This window comes from Rosa chinensis, chromosome 7 (assembly GCF_002994745.2).
Source record: "Rosa chinensis cultivar Old Blush chromosome 7, RchiOBHm-V2, whole genome shotgun sequence".
NCBI classification, from domain to species: Eukaryota; Viridiplantae; Streptophyta; class Magnoliopsida; order Rosales; family Rosaceae; genus Rosa; species Rosa chinensis.
This window is the reverse complement of record NC_037094.1, coordinates 48,804,745-48,823,237: the sequence shown is the minus strand read 5'-3', so window position 1 is coordinate 48,823,237 and position 18,493 is coordinate 48,804,745. Positions and strand designations below refer to the sequence as shown.

At 37.2% G+C, this 18,493-nt stretch overlaps 2 protein-coding genes across 6 annotated transcripts; both read right to left on the bottom strand.

The window, feature by feature from the left end:
- Window positions 1-4,018: 4,018 nt before the first annotated feature.
- On the bottom strand, window positions 4,019-6,256 carry LOC112178526 (labd-13Z-ene-9,15,16-triol synthase, chloroplastic). Of its 2 annotated transcripts, XM_040511085.1 has the most exons (3): window positions 5,199-6,256; window positions 4,438-5,068; window positions 4,019-4,103 (listed from the first exon to the last, which is right to left on the bottom strand). In XM_040511085.1, the coding sequence occupies exons 1-2, from the start codon at window positions 6,150-6,152 to the stop codon at window positions 4,442-4,444; spliced, it is 1,581 nt and encodes a 526-aa protein (XP_040367019.1). In that variant the 5' UTR covers window positions 6,153-6,256; the 3' UTR covers window positions 4,019-4,103; window positions 4,438-4,441. The 2 variants fall into 2 exon arrangements, with proteins under 2 accessions (XP_040367019.1, XP_024172431.1); XM_024316663.2 differs by lacking the exon at window positions 4,019-4,103 and having other exon boundaries at window positions 4,288-5,068; window positions 5,199-6,255.
- Window positions 6,257-13,858: 7,602 nt separating this feature from the next.
- Window positions 13,859-17,234, bottom strand: LOC112178530 (increased DNA methylation 1). Of its 4 annotated transcripts, XM_040511091.1 has the most exons (5): window positions 16,436-17,234; window positions 15,879-15,947; window positions 15,489-15,555; window positions 14,533-14,572; window positions 13,859-14,168 (listed from the first exon to the last, which is right to left on the bottom strand). In XM_040511091.1, the coding sequence occupies exons 1-2, from the start codon at window positions 17,071-17,073 to the stop codon at window positions 15,944-15,946; spliced, it is 642 nt and encodes a 213-aa protein (XP_040367025.1). In that variant the 5' UTR covers window positions 17,074-17,234; the 3' UTR covers window positions 13,859-14,168; window positions 14,533-14,572; window positions 15,489-15,555; window positions 15,879-15,943. The 4 variants fall into 4 exon arrangements, with proteins under 4 accessions (XP_040367025.1, XP_040367023.1, XP_024172436.1 ...); XM_040511089.1 differs by lacking the exon at window positions 15,489-15,555 and having other exon boundaries at window positions 13,859-14,403; window positions 16,436-17,233; XM_024316668.2 differs by lacking the exon at window positions 15,489-15,555 and having other exon boundaries at window positions 16,436-17,233.
- Between the last annotated feature and the right edge of the window lie 1,259 nt (window positions 17,235-18,493).

Below are 18,493 nucleotides of genomic sequence, written 5' to 3'. Positions count from 1 at the left end.
ATAAGAGCCAATGGTTTTCATGTGGAAACACATTATGAGAATGGACAGAGTTTCTTTGTATCACCTCTAATGACTATGGACATAAATGAGTATTAGAGAAACTTATGTGTCGCTCTAGTGGGTTATATGCAACCACTATTCGAGTTATTGAATCCAACCATGTCATGAGAGACGACTTATGGGATTGAGATTCTGACACATATAGGCTTTGGCATGATGATCCATGTATTAAAGACTTTACACGAACATCCATTTTCAGAACGAAGAAAAGTAAGAACCAAGAATTGGTTCGAGGAGCTGCACATGCATCTCATGGCGCCATGATTGTGCACAGACCGGCCACACATGGCTGGCGCCGCCTACCCCCTGCGGCAAATATATGGCATTGACACCATAAACCCTTATTCAGCTCATTTCCCTACTTCTCTAGTCCATTGTGACATTGTGGCTTAACCAAAACCTTTATTGGTTGATTATAAGGCCTATGTTTCATTCTGTAAAGCCTATTATTTTGGATTGAGACCATCTTATGCAAAGGAGATTGAGGAAATGATTCCATTCTCACAAAGAATCTAAGGGAATTCTGTGGATTTGATCAACCAACTTGCGGACCGTATAGATGTTTTATGGTGTTGGTTGATACGCAAACACGCTGGTCCCTTGTTGTGCCATTATCCACACATAATGCTGCTTATACTACACTCATAGCACATAACATATAGCTACGGGCTCACTACCCAGATCATCCTATCCAGTCAATTTGACTTGATAATGCTAGAGAGTTTACAACGAAAATTTTCGATGACTATTGCATATCATTGGGTATTGATATCAAGTATCATATTCCCATGTACACACCCAATTGGTCTGGCAGAAAAGCCACCATTAAAAGACTACGATGGTAGCCCGGACTTTGGTAATGCGCACCAATATTTCGGCTTGGGTTATGCAATATCGCATGTAGCTATGCTCATTCATCTACGACCCATAGTATCCACTCAACTTTTTTTTGCGTTACAGCTAGTGACTGGGTTCGAGTCTAAATATCTCGTTCTTATGCATATTTGAGTGAGCGGTTTATGTGCCAATTGCGCCGCCACAACGCATCAACATGAGTCATTGCAATGAATGCATATATATATATATATATATATATTTGTGTTGGCCATAGGCCTCCAACTATAAGTCCGCTACGTAAAACTTTTAACAGGCGATCTCTATTTCGTTGGATTTGAGAATTTTCACTTTGATGAGACAGTCTTCCCCTCATTAGGGGGAGATTAGAAAGCCAATGTTCAACAGGAACGACAGGAATTGTCGTGGTCTGTCCCCACTATGTCTCATCTTGATCCCCTAAAAGTGACGAGATCACATATACCTGCTGCAAACATGCCTGCAAGGATTGATGTCCCCACAAGAGGACATGGTGCAACCCAGAGAAGATGGGTACGGCAACACCACCATGGATGGTGGTATGGTGACGCCACAAAGGTGGCATAATGGCGTCATAGGCCATGGGTTCCGCTAGAGAGCGTTGGAGACCCATAGGTTCGATGGATTCTCGCCCTAAGAAAAGAGCGAGTTTGGCACAACTTGATCCATTGATCATTGATACTCAAAATCCGTCTCATGAGAATATTTTGGATTGTGGTTATGTCCAAGAGACAACGTTGGGGGACGCCTCAATATGTTAGAACCAACTCCTGAGAATATAGAGATCTCTACGAACTACACTAGTGTAAATGAGGACGTGGAATTGTTGAGACCAATGATATCGAACCTTACTCCATTGAAGAATGTCAACGTAGAGAAAATTGGGCTAAATGGAAATATACGATCCAGGTTAAATGGGATTCACTAACAAAGAGGAAGGATTTCAGGCCTGAGATGCCAACAATTCTTAATAAGTCTTCGTGAGATAGCGTGATGAGAAAAAGATATGGTAATCTCGCCTTATGGCGCAAGGTTTCTCACAATGCCCTGGAATCGACTATGAGAAGACATATTCTCTCGTAATGGATGTCATTACACTCCACTACCTTGTCAGTTTGGTAGTTTCCAAATAACTGAACATGCAGCTTACGAATGTGGTCACTACGTATCTATATGGGGATCTAGATACGGAATATAATGAAGGTTCTTATGGACTTCATTTACCCAAATCAAGTGGCTCTAGACCACGGAGCGTATTTGCAACGAGGTTGAAATGCTCACTAAAATGACTACTTGATTGGGAAAGGATATTATGAACTATGCCCACGCGTTTCTATGACAAGTTCCGGATTTGTAATTGTCGCGGTTTATGTTAATAAACATAATTGGAACCCTTGAGAGTTAAGGGAAACCGCTGAACACCTGAAATCCGAGTTTGAGAGGAAGGACCTTGGGAGAACACGGTTTTGTCTAGATTCAGAACTTGTATACCGTGTCAATAGATGTGCAGGCATTTTTGATAAAGTCAAAGATGCACCATGGTCGTCTGTAATCTTGACCCAAAAAGGGATCTGTTTCTTCCCAGGGATGATGACAAAAACGTGTTAATAGCAGAAGTGCTTACTTATGTACAATAGGCGCATTATTGTACTTAGCACAATATAAGACCGGACACCTCAATTATTATGAACTTGTTGGCTAGATATAGCCCCGTGCCAACGCAACACCATTAGATTGGTATAAAGACAATCTTTCGATATTTGAGAGGTACGATTGATATGGGTTTGTTCTATCCCTACAGAGAGAAAAGAAATGACGGAAGTGTGGGATCGGATCCCACAAGGCAAAATGCCACCTTCCATGCTCCTCCTTCCCTCCATCAAAATGACAACAAGCACTTCTAAATATTGAAGTCAACCAAATCCGATCAGAGGATAATGTAGCGGACTTATTTACTAAGTTGTTACGAAAATCCACCTTCGAGAAACATGTGAATAGCATCGGATTGAGAAAGTTATCTAAACCCTCATGATTGTAGCAATCAGGGGGAGATATTGACATCAAGGGGAGGCATGATGTCTACATGTTCGATCTCGAAGAGTGAAGGACGTGTTGTGCTTTTTTTGTCCTTCGACCAAGGTTATTTTTGTCCCACAGGGTTTTTGTTACCTGGCAAGGTTTTTAACGAGGCAACAATCAAAGCGTCATCACCAAGTTTGAGCGGCACAAGGGGGAGTGTTGAAGGATGTCGACATAATGTGTGCCTCTACAAACTAGGGTTTAGAGTTGTAACAGGAAAGTGTTATAGGTATTCAATTGTATTCGGATTCTATTACCTATTGTGTACCTTGTAACTCCCTATATAAAGGGCTCCTATTATCAATAATAAACACAATTACAATTCTCCTACAACAATGCTGTCATAATTGTTTACAATTGTATAATACCACAATTGATATGCTGCTATGTTTAGTGAAAGAAACGATGAGTTCTGGACAACAAAGAAAGATCATGCTTGGAAATGAACTAAACCAATTCCGGGGGAGTTGAAGTACTTTCTGTGTGCGGTTTATGATTAAAAAAATATCGGTGGTATTTTTAGATTCAAGCAGCATTTAGTTGACATCCATTTAGGTGGTAATATAGTTTGGATGGCAAGCTCCTAGTTGATGAGGATGATGATTTCCAAGCATGAAGTAGATTTCAACAATTGTTCTTCATCTTTGGTCTTTCAACTTTAGATCTTTGATTTCATTTTGTGTTGGTGACTTTGTTGAATCATATTCTAGTATTTATTACAAGTGAATGATAATTAATAATGTTCTCTTAGTTACTCTTAATGTGGTATATATATATATATATATATATATATATATATATATATATATATATATAAGAGTAATAATTACATTAATATAGGTCTTTTATACGTAAGGCTTACGCCTTATGCTTCAAGGAAAACGCCTTCTTGAGGCTCACTGAAAAACGCTGAGGCGTGAGCCTCAAGACGCCTCGGCCTACGCCTCGGCCTACGCCTCAGCGTTTTAAAACATTGATTCTTACAATATATATCGAAGCACACAACATTTAAGGATTAGGGAACAGTTGGACCAGAAACACCTATAGCTAATATAAGTTGCTGCATGTTTAACATTGGCACCAAGGCAAATGTTTTTAAGCATATGGTTTCTGAAGGTATTATGAATAATATCACACTTTTTTTCGTATGTTTTACTTTAGGAACAGAACGAGCTGTAATCAAGTAGCTTACTATCTGACTAAGTTAATGTGTTGTCTGAATAAGGTTTTATAAAAACTCACAACAAATATCACTCATGCAACCAAAGAAACCACAAAACATTTATTTTCTGTACTTTCTCCATTTATTCTTACAATATATATCGAAGCACACAACATTTAATTAAGGATTAGGGAACAGTTGGACCAAAAACACCTATAGCTAATATAAGTTGCTGCATGTTTAACATTGGCACCAAGGCAAATGTTTTTAAGCATAGAGCTCCAAATTAGATAACCTGGGTGTTGGTACAGCAATAAGTGGAGTGTTTTTCTTTGTCACAATCCCAAATTTGTCTGAAACGTCAAGCTTTTCGTCATTAGGCAATTTCCAATCAAACGAGTGCAAGAATGAAGCCAACGCATAGAACAGCATCCTCTCTGCTAAGGGAATCCCGGCACATATTCTCCTCCCAGAACCAAATGGAAGAAACTGAAATTTGTTGCCCTGGTAATCAAAGCTATTGCTTGGATTTAGGAACCTCTGGGGTCTAAATTCCAAGGGATCGTCCCAAACACTTGGATCTCTGTGTATGGCCCAAGCATTGAGAAAAACAGTGGAACCTTTTGGTATGTAATAGCCACCAATGATGGTAGGTTGGCTTGAACGCCGGGGCACTAGAAGGGGCACCGGAGGGTGCAAGCGAAATGTCTCCTTGATCACAGCATCTAAGTGATGTAATTTCGGCAAATGAAACTCTTCAACCAAGTTGTTCAACCCCACAATTTGTGTTAGTTCTTCTTGAACTCTTATCATTTCTTCTGGGTGCTGCATCAGCTCAGTCAGAACCCATTCCAATATTGTTGCCGTAGTGTCAGTTCCACCCACCACGACATCCTGTTAATATATATTGTAATTCACTCAATAGAGTATGAAACTTAATACGATATATATATATATATATATATATATATATTAATTACCACTCTTCCATACAAAGAATAAACCAAAAGTTAGATTACTATACCCCGAGCAAGCCCTTCAGTTGTTGCACTGTAAACGATGTTGAACCATCTTCATGGTTATTATTGTTCTCCAAGAGGAACTGCAGAAAGTCCTTCGTTTCATGTTTTTGTTGTACTCCCCCATTTTTGGCTGAGGCCAGCATCTTCATCCGTTTTTCTATGGCACAACTTAGAATCTTGTCAATCGGGGATTGAACTTTCTTTGCTTGCCTCTCAATTCCTTGTATGTCAAACCTTGCTAGCACAGGAAAATAGTCCGAAATGTTTGGTTTTGCAAATAGATATACAATTTCTGCCACCAATTTCCTATAATCTTCACCAAAATCAGTCCCTTGTAGAGTTGCACCCCATAGCATAAGCAAATTTGCGTTGATTACTGTGGAAAATGCAAACTCGCCCAAATCAGTTTGGGTTCCAATTTTGTCATGATAAATACGACTGATCGACTTGTGCACCTCCTCTTTTCTCAGAGCATAGCCATCATCAAGGTTGATTTTGCTTAGCATTTGACCCACGAACACCTTGCGCAGCTTCCTCCAATCTGGACCATACGATCCAAATGCAATGTCTGATGCTCCATATGACGCGACTAGACCAGCAATTGTAAGGTCACGGTTGGAAAATGTTATGTCATGGTCACGAACCACTTGTTTCACAAGCTCAGGTGAGCTCACCACAATGCACAACTTGGTACCAAGTTGGAGTTTGTAAATTGGACCATAAACCCTTGCCATGTCTGTGAATTCTAGGTGGAGGTTTGCACCAAGAAATGGAAGATATCCGACTAGCGGCAGACCACGAGGGCCTGGTGGCAATGGAGCTGTAGGGTTCCTATTCGGTTTCTTCCAAATCCACAAGAACCAGAGCAGAATAAACACCATGAACAAGAGTGTGGAAATTACTGGAAGGTTTTCCCCATTGTCATGATTGCTAGTAACCCACAGTGATGACCCCATTGCTAAGCAAACTGAAAACACGGACTGTGTTTGTATTCAGCAGGTTAGCCTGGTTAAGTGGTTATTATAAATGAAAGATAAGCTTTTCTCATTTTCTGGTCTGAAATGAGATTACAGATAAGGTGGGATTGGCCATTCCTGATTTGTGGTTTATTACTGATTTACTGCATAAACCATCACAAAACAAAGGGCCAAGATATTTGTAGCATGGTAGAAAGACCGTACCAGATTCAGTGATTGAGATGAGGTAAGTATGGATGTGAAAATAACAGTTTGGTCATCGTCTAAACTTTGTCATTATACAGATAGCTAGATATTGGCCACATATAAGAGTGGTTAGAGGCGATCGAAATTCATAATAATTGGCTTATCTATGTTGAAAATGTAAATTAATATTGATGTATATATGGATATATGCGTTATGCTCAAGATTAAGAACACGAACTCACTCATGCATAGAGAATGAAGATTGTGGAACTTAATACAAACCTGGTGTAATCTTGGTGCTTCTCCTCTGAGATATCCCTTAGGCTGTCTCTAATGGGCAGAGAACAATGTATGCTTGATAATAGCTAGAGCAGGGACCAAGTACTTAAGTAGGCAAACAAAACTAGCCACCTTCCCATAAAGGTTTACTAGTCCTAATTGCAATAGGGATATCAATCCTGATTCAAATACAAAAGAGTTTACTAATGATACAAAGCATGGCCATTACATAAATTTGTATCCTCAATGCAGGAGGAATTAAACTAGAATAGCACAACTCTGTCCGATTACTTTTTCTGCAAGTAGAGTAGCAAGTTATTGCATTCCTAATTGAGATTGATAAGTCCACAAATTCTTACAGTCTCCCACTTGGACTATCAATACTCGAAGCAACAAGAATGCCACTAGAATCAGATATAGTAATTATGAAGTGCGCGCTGGACAAGTTATAAATTCAAGTTTATCCCCAAACTCAGTCAATCTGTGATTAACTTCACCAGACAATGAGAAAACAAGTGTTTAACAAAGCACTAGCACCTCACTACCATGACGCAGCAGCCACAAATCACAGGAGTCACAAAATGTATAAGAATATATGTAGATGCATGCTCAGAGAATTAAAGAGCACAATAGGGTCCAACTGTAGGATTCTTTAAACGCAGAATCAATAACATAATGCTTTCAATGAAGCTGAAACAAGTTTGATTATATATGTGCATGTATACTTGCATATGCTTAAGTACTTAAACAACTTTATTACTCGAGTAAATTAGTAATATGCAGAACACATAACACAACAGCTTAGATCAAAACCTGCTGTAATACACTGAATAGGAACTTCAAAAGGTTAATGTTACGTGCATATATAATTTCGCATCTGCAGCAAATTCATTTAAGCACAACCAAAATTGAAGCCTCAACAAAAATATTTTACTCCCACTAATCAATAGAATTGGTAAGAACATGAAAGATAAGTATTAGCTGTTGTAGTCTCCAATATCCTATGACGTTGCATGTATAGCTAATATTATTCAATTCATTCACACTTTATAAGATACAAATGGAGATTTTTTGTTCTTACCTTAGTTTCCAATTTATGAAAATTAGTGTGGGAACAATTATAACTTCAACTGTATTTTAAACTGTTGAGGACTTGGTATGTTTTTCAATGTTCGGCACAGACTAAGAATACACGCTTTAGCAGATAGTTTATGAAATAAAGATTAATGGATGAACTATCTGGCTGGAGCAAAACGAGAGGAATGCACTTTGTCTATCATGCCAAGAACTTTCAAACAAAGATTTACTTGAATTCCCTTAAATGAATATCATATAAGTTTAAAGTTTTCAAGAATATAATTAAATTCAGAAGATCAAAAGTATCTGCAAACCTTAATTGATTATTTGCAATTAATCAACTGCAACTCAAACAAAACAAATTAAGGCCAATATCTTCTCATCTTGTTAATGTAACCAAGTTAAATTATTAGTGTAACAAGGAAACTATAATCACAACGAGGATGAGCTTCTAAGATTCAAGATGAGGCATATACAAAAACATACTAATGACTAGTCCAAAATAGATAAATGTATTTATTCTCCTTAACAGTTGTCATATTCATACACTGAAGTTTTATGACCAAAAGAAAAATACTAAACTTTTCACAAGAAAAATACTAAACTTTTCACTTCCTTGTCAAATAATTGAAACCTACCATCTTTGGAACTAAAAGCCAGACAAAGAGAAGTGATCAGAACAGACCAGAGAATACCAAAATAATTGTTTCAAGAAGCTCGAAATGAAAATGAAGAAAGCAATAGCAAGAATCAAACTAACGGAAAAACCATAGAGAGTTCAAACACCAGGAGTACCCAAATACTGTAGTAATTTATCTACCCACATAAACTCAAACAATTCATAGCAGACACAGCAACAATCAATGGAAGAAAATTTACTTTTGGGAAAACTTGACACGATAGGAAAACATAGGCACCAGAAAATTAGTTCCAATTACGTGTTAGAAGCTAGCTATCTCCCAAGAAAACCAACCTGCCCATTTGACAATTTACTTGACCTTAATTTACATTTTATTATGAAATAGTCTAGTCTGTTATAGTCTTAGATGCATATGAAAACATAGCTAAGCTTGTCGTTGGCTAGGTAGGAAGATCAAGCAATTGTTGATGATGAAGCCAAAGATGAAAACATGAGCAACACCAAAATAAAGTTGAAGTCAATCAACTTAGATAACGAAGAGCTCAGCAGAGTAAGTAATGAAACCAATATTGAAGCTCAATCTTTCAGGCTAAGATATATCTTCAATAATCATGATTCAATGCTTATAATAACCAAATCAGAAGTCAACTTACAGCAATTACTTTCCTCCAAAGGGATATGCAAAAAAAAAGCAAACTGGAACAACTTATGGACACTTACCATATGACCAAAACAGAACTGTTTACTCGTAAAACTTGGAAGCATTTATCACTCACACTTTCAACTACTGATTTTCTGACTTTCTTTGAGATTTACACCAAAAAGAAGAGCACAGAATATTTTTCCCCTCTTAAGAACTGAAGGAGAGGACAAACTTTATTCCCTCCATTTTTATTTTAAGAGCTGAAGAGAAGAGAATAAATTTATTTCGTTTTATTCATATATCTGCATTTGTTGAATACATATAGACATAGACAGCTAAAAGTTCAAAGAGACCTGCATGCCAATTCCCTACTAGCAGTATATATTATTAGCAAGCACAACAAATACATAATTTAGTGAGTTAACATGAAAGCAAAACAAATTTAGGTTGGATCATTTGCTCAATATAAGAATGAAAGGCTGATGACATTTGAGAGTGAAAACCTATTTATCATCAAGTCAAACAAGGCTTCAAAGCAGTCTAGTTCAACTAGAACAACCGAACACAATGATATATGTCACAATCTCAAACTAAGTATTCTTTTTTATCATATGCAATCTTTAAACATGCAATTTATAACAGATAAATACATGATGTCTGTGAAAGAAGGATAATAACAATCAATATCAAGTTAATTAAAGAAAGTGGCATTATAAAAATTTCGTTCACAATTGATACACTCTTAACAATAGTTACAGTTTTTAATTTTTGCTTGAACTATGTATATTCAGATCCCGTTTTGTATAATGTCATACATAATATTCTAAAAAGGCAAATGCTATTTTTTACTAGTGAAGTTTAGGTATCTGTTCAAAGTAATGGAATTGATCTGTTCAATATATGCAGAATGCCACAGTTTGATATGCAAGTACTTACATACACTTCATGCATCAAAAACGATGAATGCTTGTGTGTGTGTGTATATATATATTTCATTAACAATATATAAAAGGTCAAACCACATGAACCTTATAGCAAGCATATATATGACACATATTTTGAACTCTACAAGAGAATCATAGGCAACAGATTTTGGATTCGAGTTCAATACTGCATAGACAACTTTTGAAGTAGTTAATAAGTGTCAACGTCAAAATCGAACCACACAGAGAGTTCATGAATCTAAATTTCAAAAGCAATTTGAGGTTTAAACAAACTTCCAAAAACAAAAATTGGTTATTCAAGAAGACTGAATACTGAACTAGTCATTTTGTGTTTCCAAAATTCTGATGATATAAGGCATAAGCACCCAGCAAATATGAAAGAAGAGATTATCAGTTCCATTATTTAATTCAGAATAAGATCGATCATATGTCGTTTGCAATACAAAACAATGAACATAATGAAATCAAAATCAATCAAGTTCTATAAACAATTGATACTTTTCTCCCCCTTAAAAATTCGATAGTTATGAATTTACCACTCCCACTGATCCTTTAGATATAGACATTCATATCTATTATATATAGGCCTTATACCCATCTAGAGGGTCGCTTATGAAACTGAGGTTTCTCTATTTGATATTCCAGTGAGTTATACATATTAGCAAAGCAAATACACTCACACCCCAGTCAAAATTAGAAAACTAAGGGTGGTAAACTTTTCCATCTCTTAATCATTTACGAACAAACTTCATACCCTGACATAAATATGCACAGCTACAAGAAAGAAGGAAAAATACAAACTAAGCCATGATATTAGTCATGTTACAGAAGGTCTTATTTTGAATTGATTATATATGATTGGTACCAAAAGAATATCTGTATATGTATATGAAGTGTGCTCAAAGATCATTCCAAAAACATTTAGAGGTTCAAGTTGACTAAAGCTTAAGCAATATCTGCTCATTGATGATAACATTAACTGTTCCTTAAAAAGAGAAAATTTAGAATGTAGTAGGCATTTTAATGAAGAGCCCTAATTTACTTTACTCGTGTCAGCCTTACCTAGAGTGGCAAAAGGACAATTGACATATACTTAATCATATACCCAGAATTCAAAACTCAACTATAGGTAGTTTAGAACATGTCAACACCTAGGGTGGCAAGAAGACAGTTCAGTTCACCTTCTGAAGGCAAGTTTTAAAGCCTGTTATATGCTGACATCAATCTCAGGAGTCATAATCATTTAAACCTCCTATGGGGAGCAAGGATTCTAGCTTCTAAAACTAATGTCACAAGATGTTGATCCAATACTGAGGTTTAATTAAAGTTTTTTAACATGGGATTGCTATTGACAATACTATATGTGAAAAAATTAACTAAACTGGATCAACAGAATTTTAAGTGTTTCGAGTTTTATGCATGAAGGCTTACTGTGTAGCTTTACAATGAATCAGGAGACTTAGATTTTCTAAAGGCAAACAACACAGCAACAAGAAAACATATACTCAATCAAAACACAAAATCAATTAACCATCTTGTGCAATCACATATATAGGTCTCAACAAGGCTATCATCAAACCCAATTCAATATCCAAACATATATAATACTGATAGTAAAAGAACAAAAATTTCTGGGTTGCAGTATTGGTATAGCTGCGTACCTTAGAGCAAAATTGCACTGCGAATTTTGTCGATGGCAACAAGATGAAAGCAAACTCTTCAGCAATAGGATCCCTCGATCAAGATTTTAATTGTAGCTTTAGAATTTAGGCGGAAATTCTACTATTAAAATCCCAATTGAAGAATCCTAGAAAACCAATTTGGGGTCGCGTCTATTGTGATGAAGTTTGGGTTTGGTTTTGGAAAACTGACGTGAAACAAAGCCGTTGAAAAAATAGGCTTTCATCTTATGGTGATTAACAATGGGCTTTAATTAATGAAGACCCAAAATTGCAGCAAAGTTTTTTTTTTTTTTTTTAAAACAAAATAGGTTTTGCAAAATTGAGTCGATTCTTAATTGAGCACAATGGCTCTGATACCAAATGTAAATTAATATTGATGTATATATGGATATATGCGTTATGCTCAAGATTAAGAACACGAACTCACTCATGCATAGAGAATGAAGATTGTGGAACTTAATACAAACCTGGTGTAATCTTGGTGCTTCTCCTCTGAGATATCCCTTAGGCTGTCTCTAATGGGCAGAGAACAATGTATGCTTGATAATAGCTAGAGCAGGGACCAAGTACTTAAGTAGGCAAACAAAACTAGCCACCTTCCCATAAAGGTTTACTAGTCCTAATTGCAATAGGGATATCAATCCTGATTCAAATACAAAAGAGTTTACTAATGATACAAAGCATGGCCATTACATAAATTTGTATCCTCAATGCAGGAGGAATTAAACTAGAATAGCACAACTCTGTCCGATTACTTTTTCTGCAAGTAGAGTAGCAAGTTATTGCATTCCTAATTGAGTTTACAGAAAACTCCAGCGCTCAGCTAGGAATAATCTGACAAAATTTATCAACATCTTGTGGAGCAGCCCCGGGACCATACAAAGTCTTGTAAAAATCAACCACATGATCAGCAATACTTTGTGGCTCAGAGAGGAGAGCCTCCCCATCTTGTAGACAATTAATTGCCTTTGTGACTTTGCGCCGGATTTTTGATCAATTAAACAAGCAAATGCATATGCCATTTAATTTGGCTAATTCGGTTCTTTCGCTTTGGTTTTTCTAAACGATACATTAGTTGTTGATGGATGATACAACATGCAATACAAGATGCAAAGTAGTGGCTAACAAACTTCCAGTGTTCAAACTTATGGTATCTTACTGGATGGCCTATGTAATTACCAACAACTAGATATCGCAATGGAACTGTTTAGAGAGTTGGAAGGCATGAAGTTGTTATAGATATTTTATTATATACAATATTCTTATTGAAGGTTTGGGTAAGGCTGGAAGAGTTGAATCTGCTAGGGAAATTTTTTGCAGTTTATCATCAAAAGGACTTCAACCTAATGTCAGGACATATAATATAATGATTAATGGCTTTGTAGTTGGGGACTTGGGGCCACTATATTAGTTGGAGAAGCAAAGTTTCTCAAATAAATGAGACATTAGGGGGTATGGGACTAATTATCCAAGGTCTTATTAATAACGATGAGACATTAGGGGCTATGGGACTAATGTATCTACTACGAAATGGTGGAGAGGGGTTTCTCCGCAGATGTATCTGCTACGAAATTGCTAGTTTGTTTACTATCTAAAGAAATGTAGATCCTGCTTTGCTGCCATTGTTAACAAATTCGTTTTGAAGTTAATTTGGATCTTTGAAACAGAAGAACTTCCTCATTATTACAGGGAAATTGGAAAGGCTGCACCTGGACTACTGTGGATGTACCATGTATGTTATTTGTTACATAATCTCATTGCTATTGTACAGTACTAGCTAGATTTGTTGGCTATGAGTACGAGTGAAACATTGTAAGCTGCCAGTAGCATGCTCCGACACTCGATATGAAATAAGAATTTACAGATTCGGGCTACGAAAGTGAGCTGATTGATTTTATTGAAAAGGAAAGCTGAGAAAGTCTTGACCAGTGCGGTTTTTTTTTTTTTTCTTTGAAGTATTAGCTCTGAAGACTTCATTTTCCAGTTAACTTGAAATTCCACACTGCACAGGTTCTGTTGAAATTGTGCTACGGCAGAATTGGTAGCTTTTCAGAAGAGCCAATACAAATATACAATACAATGCAAAAGCAGAATTGGTAGCTTGTAACTGGTGAATGTGCTTGAGTTTTCCTATGGTTGGAATACAAATTAAAACTAAAGGCCAAGCTGCTAGTCTGCTAAATGAATTTCCATCAATTCATTTCCACCTTCTACATATATGTGTGAGGGAAACGCATTTCAATCCCATGCTTACCATTAAATTTATATTGCACTCTTCAACTAGAACAAAACATTTACAATATTGAAATTCATAAAGGAATCAAACCATCTGTAGCATCCAAAGAATGCCAGTAATGTTGAAGAATTTGGGGAACACAAAGGCGCACAGAGCTTATATAAATATAAATACAAGTAGTTAATGCTCAACAGTAAACAAGTTAATCCCCAACGGTAAAACCCTTTGCACGATGGCAGAGATATAACTTGACAAGACATCCAGAAGGCTTGAAGGCAGCTCTTATGCTTACAAGGTTTTCATATATCCTGTCATTATTGAAAACAAGAGAGGTTTAGGAACAGTTAGAAAACGTAAGCTGAGACTGAGGAACTCTAGCTATAATTCAGCAAATAACATAATAAATTTAAGCCAGTGATCTAAGAGTCTAATACACAACATTAAGATAAGACGATCAGAATAGAAAACACTAGAATTAGGCAAGCTAACCAACGGCAGTTGCTTCCCATGATCCTACATTATTACATCCCATCTCTTCACAAGCTACACAACAAATTTGGACATGATAGCTTCACTCATAAAATGTGGGTGGCAAACTCGATGAAAATAAAGGACAGAATGCTTAGGAAGCAAAAGATCTGAACTTTACAGTATTCTAAATTTAGGACGTACCCATGATGCTGACTTTCTTCAAGTTATTAGGAGTCAATTCCTGCAGATTAACAAAGAATATACCTCAATATCTGAATTGGTGCACTGAATATGCTCAAGATAGGAGCTCGGGTAACATTTATTTGAACATATGATTATCAAGAACTCATGTATCACTATTGACTCAATAGTTTCGTAACTTTTAGAGGTCACTTACAAAAAGCCTACCAATTCACTTTTGCACATTCTGACAACACAAATGACAACAAGGGCTCAAAATCTACAATGGACAGACTTAATACGCCTAAGATGACAGTAGCAACATTATTGGTGTCTCTTTGACAGGGTGCATGCTGAATAAGGGCATGCACTTACTCAAATGAACATGCCCTTAAACAGGTTAAGTAAATACATGATTGCAATCACCATGTCAGTAGCATCATGTAATTAATAACATCATTCGTAAAATCCACCAAATGGACCTTTTGTTTTCTTGTTTTGGATTTACTATATAAAGAGGAAAACTAGAACACTAAGGAGTCCAAACACTAAACAGGGCAAATTCAGAGGAATTATTGAGCACTGAACTTTCAAGCAAAAAAAAAAAAACACTAAAATTCACTAGAAAATCTCATATCTACTAGGAAAAGAGTTGGACTTTTGACTCAAAGAACCAAAGGGATTGATCTATTTAACCGAAACGAACTACAGCTTATCAACTTGTGAAAACAAAGGTTTCTATTGTTTTCTAGTAAGTGATGTTTTAAGTAATAAGATGTAAAGCAGACTCATACCAACTAGCTAGTTTTCGATAAGCGAACCTAAGGTAGTCCTGTGTCAATGGTCTATATCAGAAAGTGATGTAAAAGTAATGCAGAAAGTAATGTAAAAGTAATGCAGCATTAAGCATGAACGTTGGCATGTCATAAAATATCTCAAATCCGAGTGTCTAAGGAACATAAAAATGATTTGCTTACATTCTTATTCAAGATCTGGTTTCAGTGGAACATATATGCAACATCCCAACCATTGTGAATGTAAATCCTACAAAGACACATGAACACATTCCGCCAAAACAGATATCAGGTTACACTATCTGCAACCAATTCAACCTTTAACAAGTCACCTGCTTCTAACTATAATAGACATCTATTTAGCCGAAATGAACTACAGCTTATCAACTTGTGAAAACAAAGGTTTCTATTGTGAAAGTAATGTAAAAGTAATGCAGCATCAAGCATGAACGTTGGCATGTCACAAAATATCTCAAATCCGAGTGTCTAAGGAACAGAAAAAGGATTTGCATACATTCTTGTTCAAAAAATGGGTTCAATCACTTCAATGGAACATATATGCAACACCCCTACCATTGTGAATGTTAATTCTACAAAGATTCATGAACACATTCCGCCAAAGCAGATATCAGGTTATACTATCTGCAAAACAGAAAATCATAAAAAGTTAGAAAAGTAAACAGGGGAATCTCAGAGACATTATTGAATACTAAACTTCCAAGAATAAAAATAAAAGAAAATAAACACAAGAAAATCTCATATCTACTGAGAAAAGAGGAGTTCGAGTTTTGACTCAAACAGCCAAAGAGGAACCCAGAAGGTGACCAAAACGAGGCGCTGCAAGGCGGGTACTAATGAAAAGTTAGTGTGGGATGAGGACAGGCTTAACAAGACCAAAGAATGATCTTAGACTCTTGGTATCAGGAAACTGGAGGTTTGTCAATCAACCGCATCACAATGACACTATTGGGTGCTTCAACAGTATTTTATGGCACATAACAGTGTCCTTAAAATCCAAGAAGTCATGATGAGCACTGAGTTCTGATTTCTCAGCCTCAGTCAGAATTGAAAACCCAATTGAACTACTAGTCCATGTATTGAGTGCGCTTTGCGCAGAAGGCAAGACTAACCTCTCAATGCCTAATTCCATGAGCCGATTTTCGAGCTCATTCATCAAAATCCTGCACATCCCAAGTCTCCTAAACTGAGGCCTAGTCGCCACGAGTGGCACTTCAGCCACTCCCTTATTGATCCTCACCGTGGCGGCACCGACCATCTCCTCATGACCATCATCATCATCCCTCCTCTCCAAAACCACAGTGTAAAACCCTCTCAAATTCAACTCGGAATCGGATTCCAAGTCGAAGACAATGTCCTCAGCAATGTCTCTGTTGGTGTAGGGGTCTTTGGAAGGCTCGAAACACTCGTGGATGGCATTGAGAGCGGAGTGGAGCTTGGTGCAGTAAAAAGATTCAATTCGCATGTGAGATTTCAAAAGCCTCCATGTCAGGTTATTGCTCACGGGAATGGGTGTCCCCAAAATCCGGTTGATCCCAGAAATCTTGGATCTTTCATCTTTTAAGACATCATTGATGTTTCTTGTTTTCGATCCTCTTCTTGATCTGGATTGGATTTGGGGTCGGGTTCTGTTTGACGACGCCGTTTCGCTCTCCCAACACCGGACTGATTCTTCTTCTTCAGGGAAGCGTGAGGGTTTCACGGTAGACGACGATGACGAAACCATAGCAAAGGCCCGCTTCTGCTTCATGATTGATCGATCTCGATTAGGGTTTTTGTTCGATCTCGATTAGGGTTTTTGATCGATGTGGGTCTCGATCTTAGGGCTTAATTCAGCGGAAAGTTTGATCAGAAAAGTGAAATTTGTTGAACAGAGAGAGAGAGAGAGAGAGTGAAGAAACAAAGAAATGATTTGCATTTAGAGGAGAGAAAGTGAAGACACAGCAAATGCAGGTATAGGTTTATATAACAGGCTCCAACGGATACTTTCTGACTGATTGACACGTGGCCTTTTGCTGCTTGCTGCCCACGAAATCATGACAGCTGGCAGCCCCTCCAGTTTAAATCATCCTAACCCTTATCTTCCACCAAAAAAAAAAAAAGAGACAATACAAGATTTCGTTCTAGCCTCCATCGAATTACAATATATAAACAAAGAATTGAATTGTAGAGGAAACTGAATACTCGCAAATGAAGGTAGGGTTAATAAAAACCTCTTCAATGAATAGTTTTCTGTCATAATTCACCAAAATGTTTAAACAACCAGTAAACCTCTTTGATACGTGTAGGAAATATTTCAAAAAGAGTTCATGATGTTTTCGTCACTGATAATTGTTAATGTACCGCTATTGAATGAGTCGTAGCGCTAGCGTCACCTGTCAAGTAAGGGCGTCAGAGGGAATCCACAATTGGCAGTCTTCTTTACTCCGATACTTAAGTATGTTAATGCATTTATGTTGACAGAGTAACGTTATAAGTCTGTCAATGTATTTATGTCAACAGAGTAACGTTAAGTAAGTAGTAAATGCATAGTTAATGAGGAGAGAGGAGTGAACCTTTTATAAGTGAGGGAGAGACTGATCTCTTCCTTGTTTTCGATGTGGGACTGATGTGCTTCAGTTCCCAGCTTCTGATGCTTCAGCAAGGTGATCTTGGCACGACGCGTGACAGAGCATCAGAGGTGATCTCGGGCTGCGCTGGAGCTCAGGTGACAACCTGTTTGGCGGTGTTTCCATAGGTCACACCCATGACAGTTATTGGTGCCGCTAGCGGCAATATGTGTGTGGCTCATTGTAGCTAATTATGCTTAGGCAAATGCTCATGTAAGTACAATAATTAAGCTTTTTTTAAGTTTCAAAAATAGCAAATTAGTACTTGGACTAACAAACCTGACCCAATTATGGTACATGTCGTTAACGACTCCGTTAGTTGGTATGTCATCTAGCATATTTTCAAGAGTAAAATTGTCTCTTCCATTTTCCAAAAATCAGTGAGAGATGATGATGATGGAAGCAATAACTCCACGACGTCGGGGAAGCCGACATACGTGGAGTCATTGACGTATTGATCAAGATCAAGAGGGAAGGAGAGGACCGGGTCTCCACCGCTATGAAGCTTGACCTGGAACCTGAACTAGGGTCCTTACACACTTTGGAGCCCGTCTTTGCAAT

Excerpts from the sequence above, each read along its gene's own strand:
- LOC112178530 (XM_040511091.1), bottom strand. The coding sequence starts at position 17,073 with ATGAAGCAGAAGCGGGCCTTTGCTATGGTTTCGTCATCGTCGTCTACC.
- LOC112178526 (XM_040511085.1), bottom strand. The coding sequence starts at position 6,152 with ATGGGGTCATCACTGTGGGTTACTAGCAATCATGACAATGGGGAAAAC. Across the intron at positions 5,069-5,198 it reads AACTGAAGGGCTTGCTCGGG|GATGTCGTGGTGGGTGGAAC; the intron begins GTATAGTAATCT and ends ATATATTAACAG.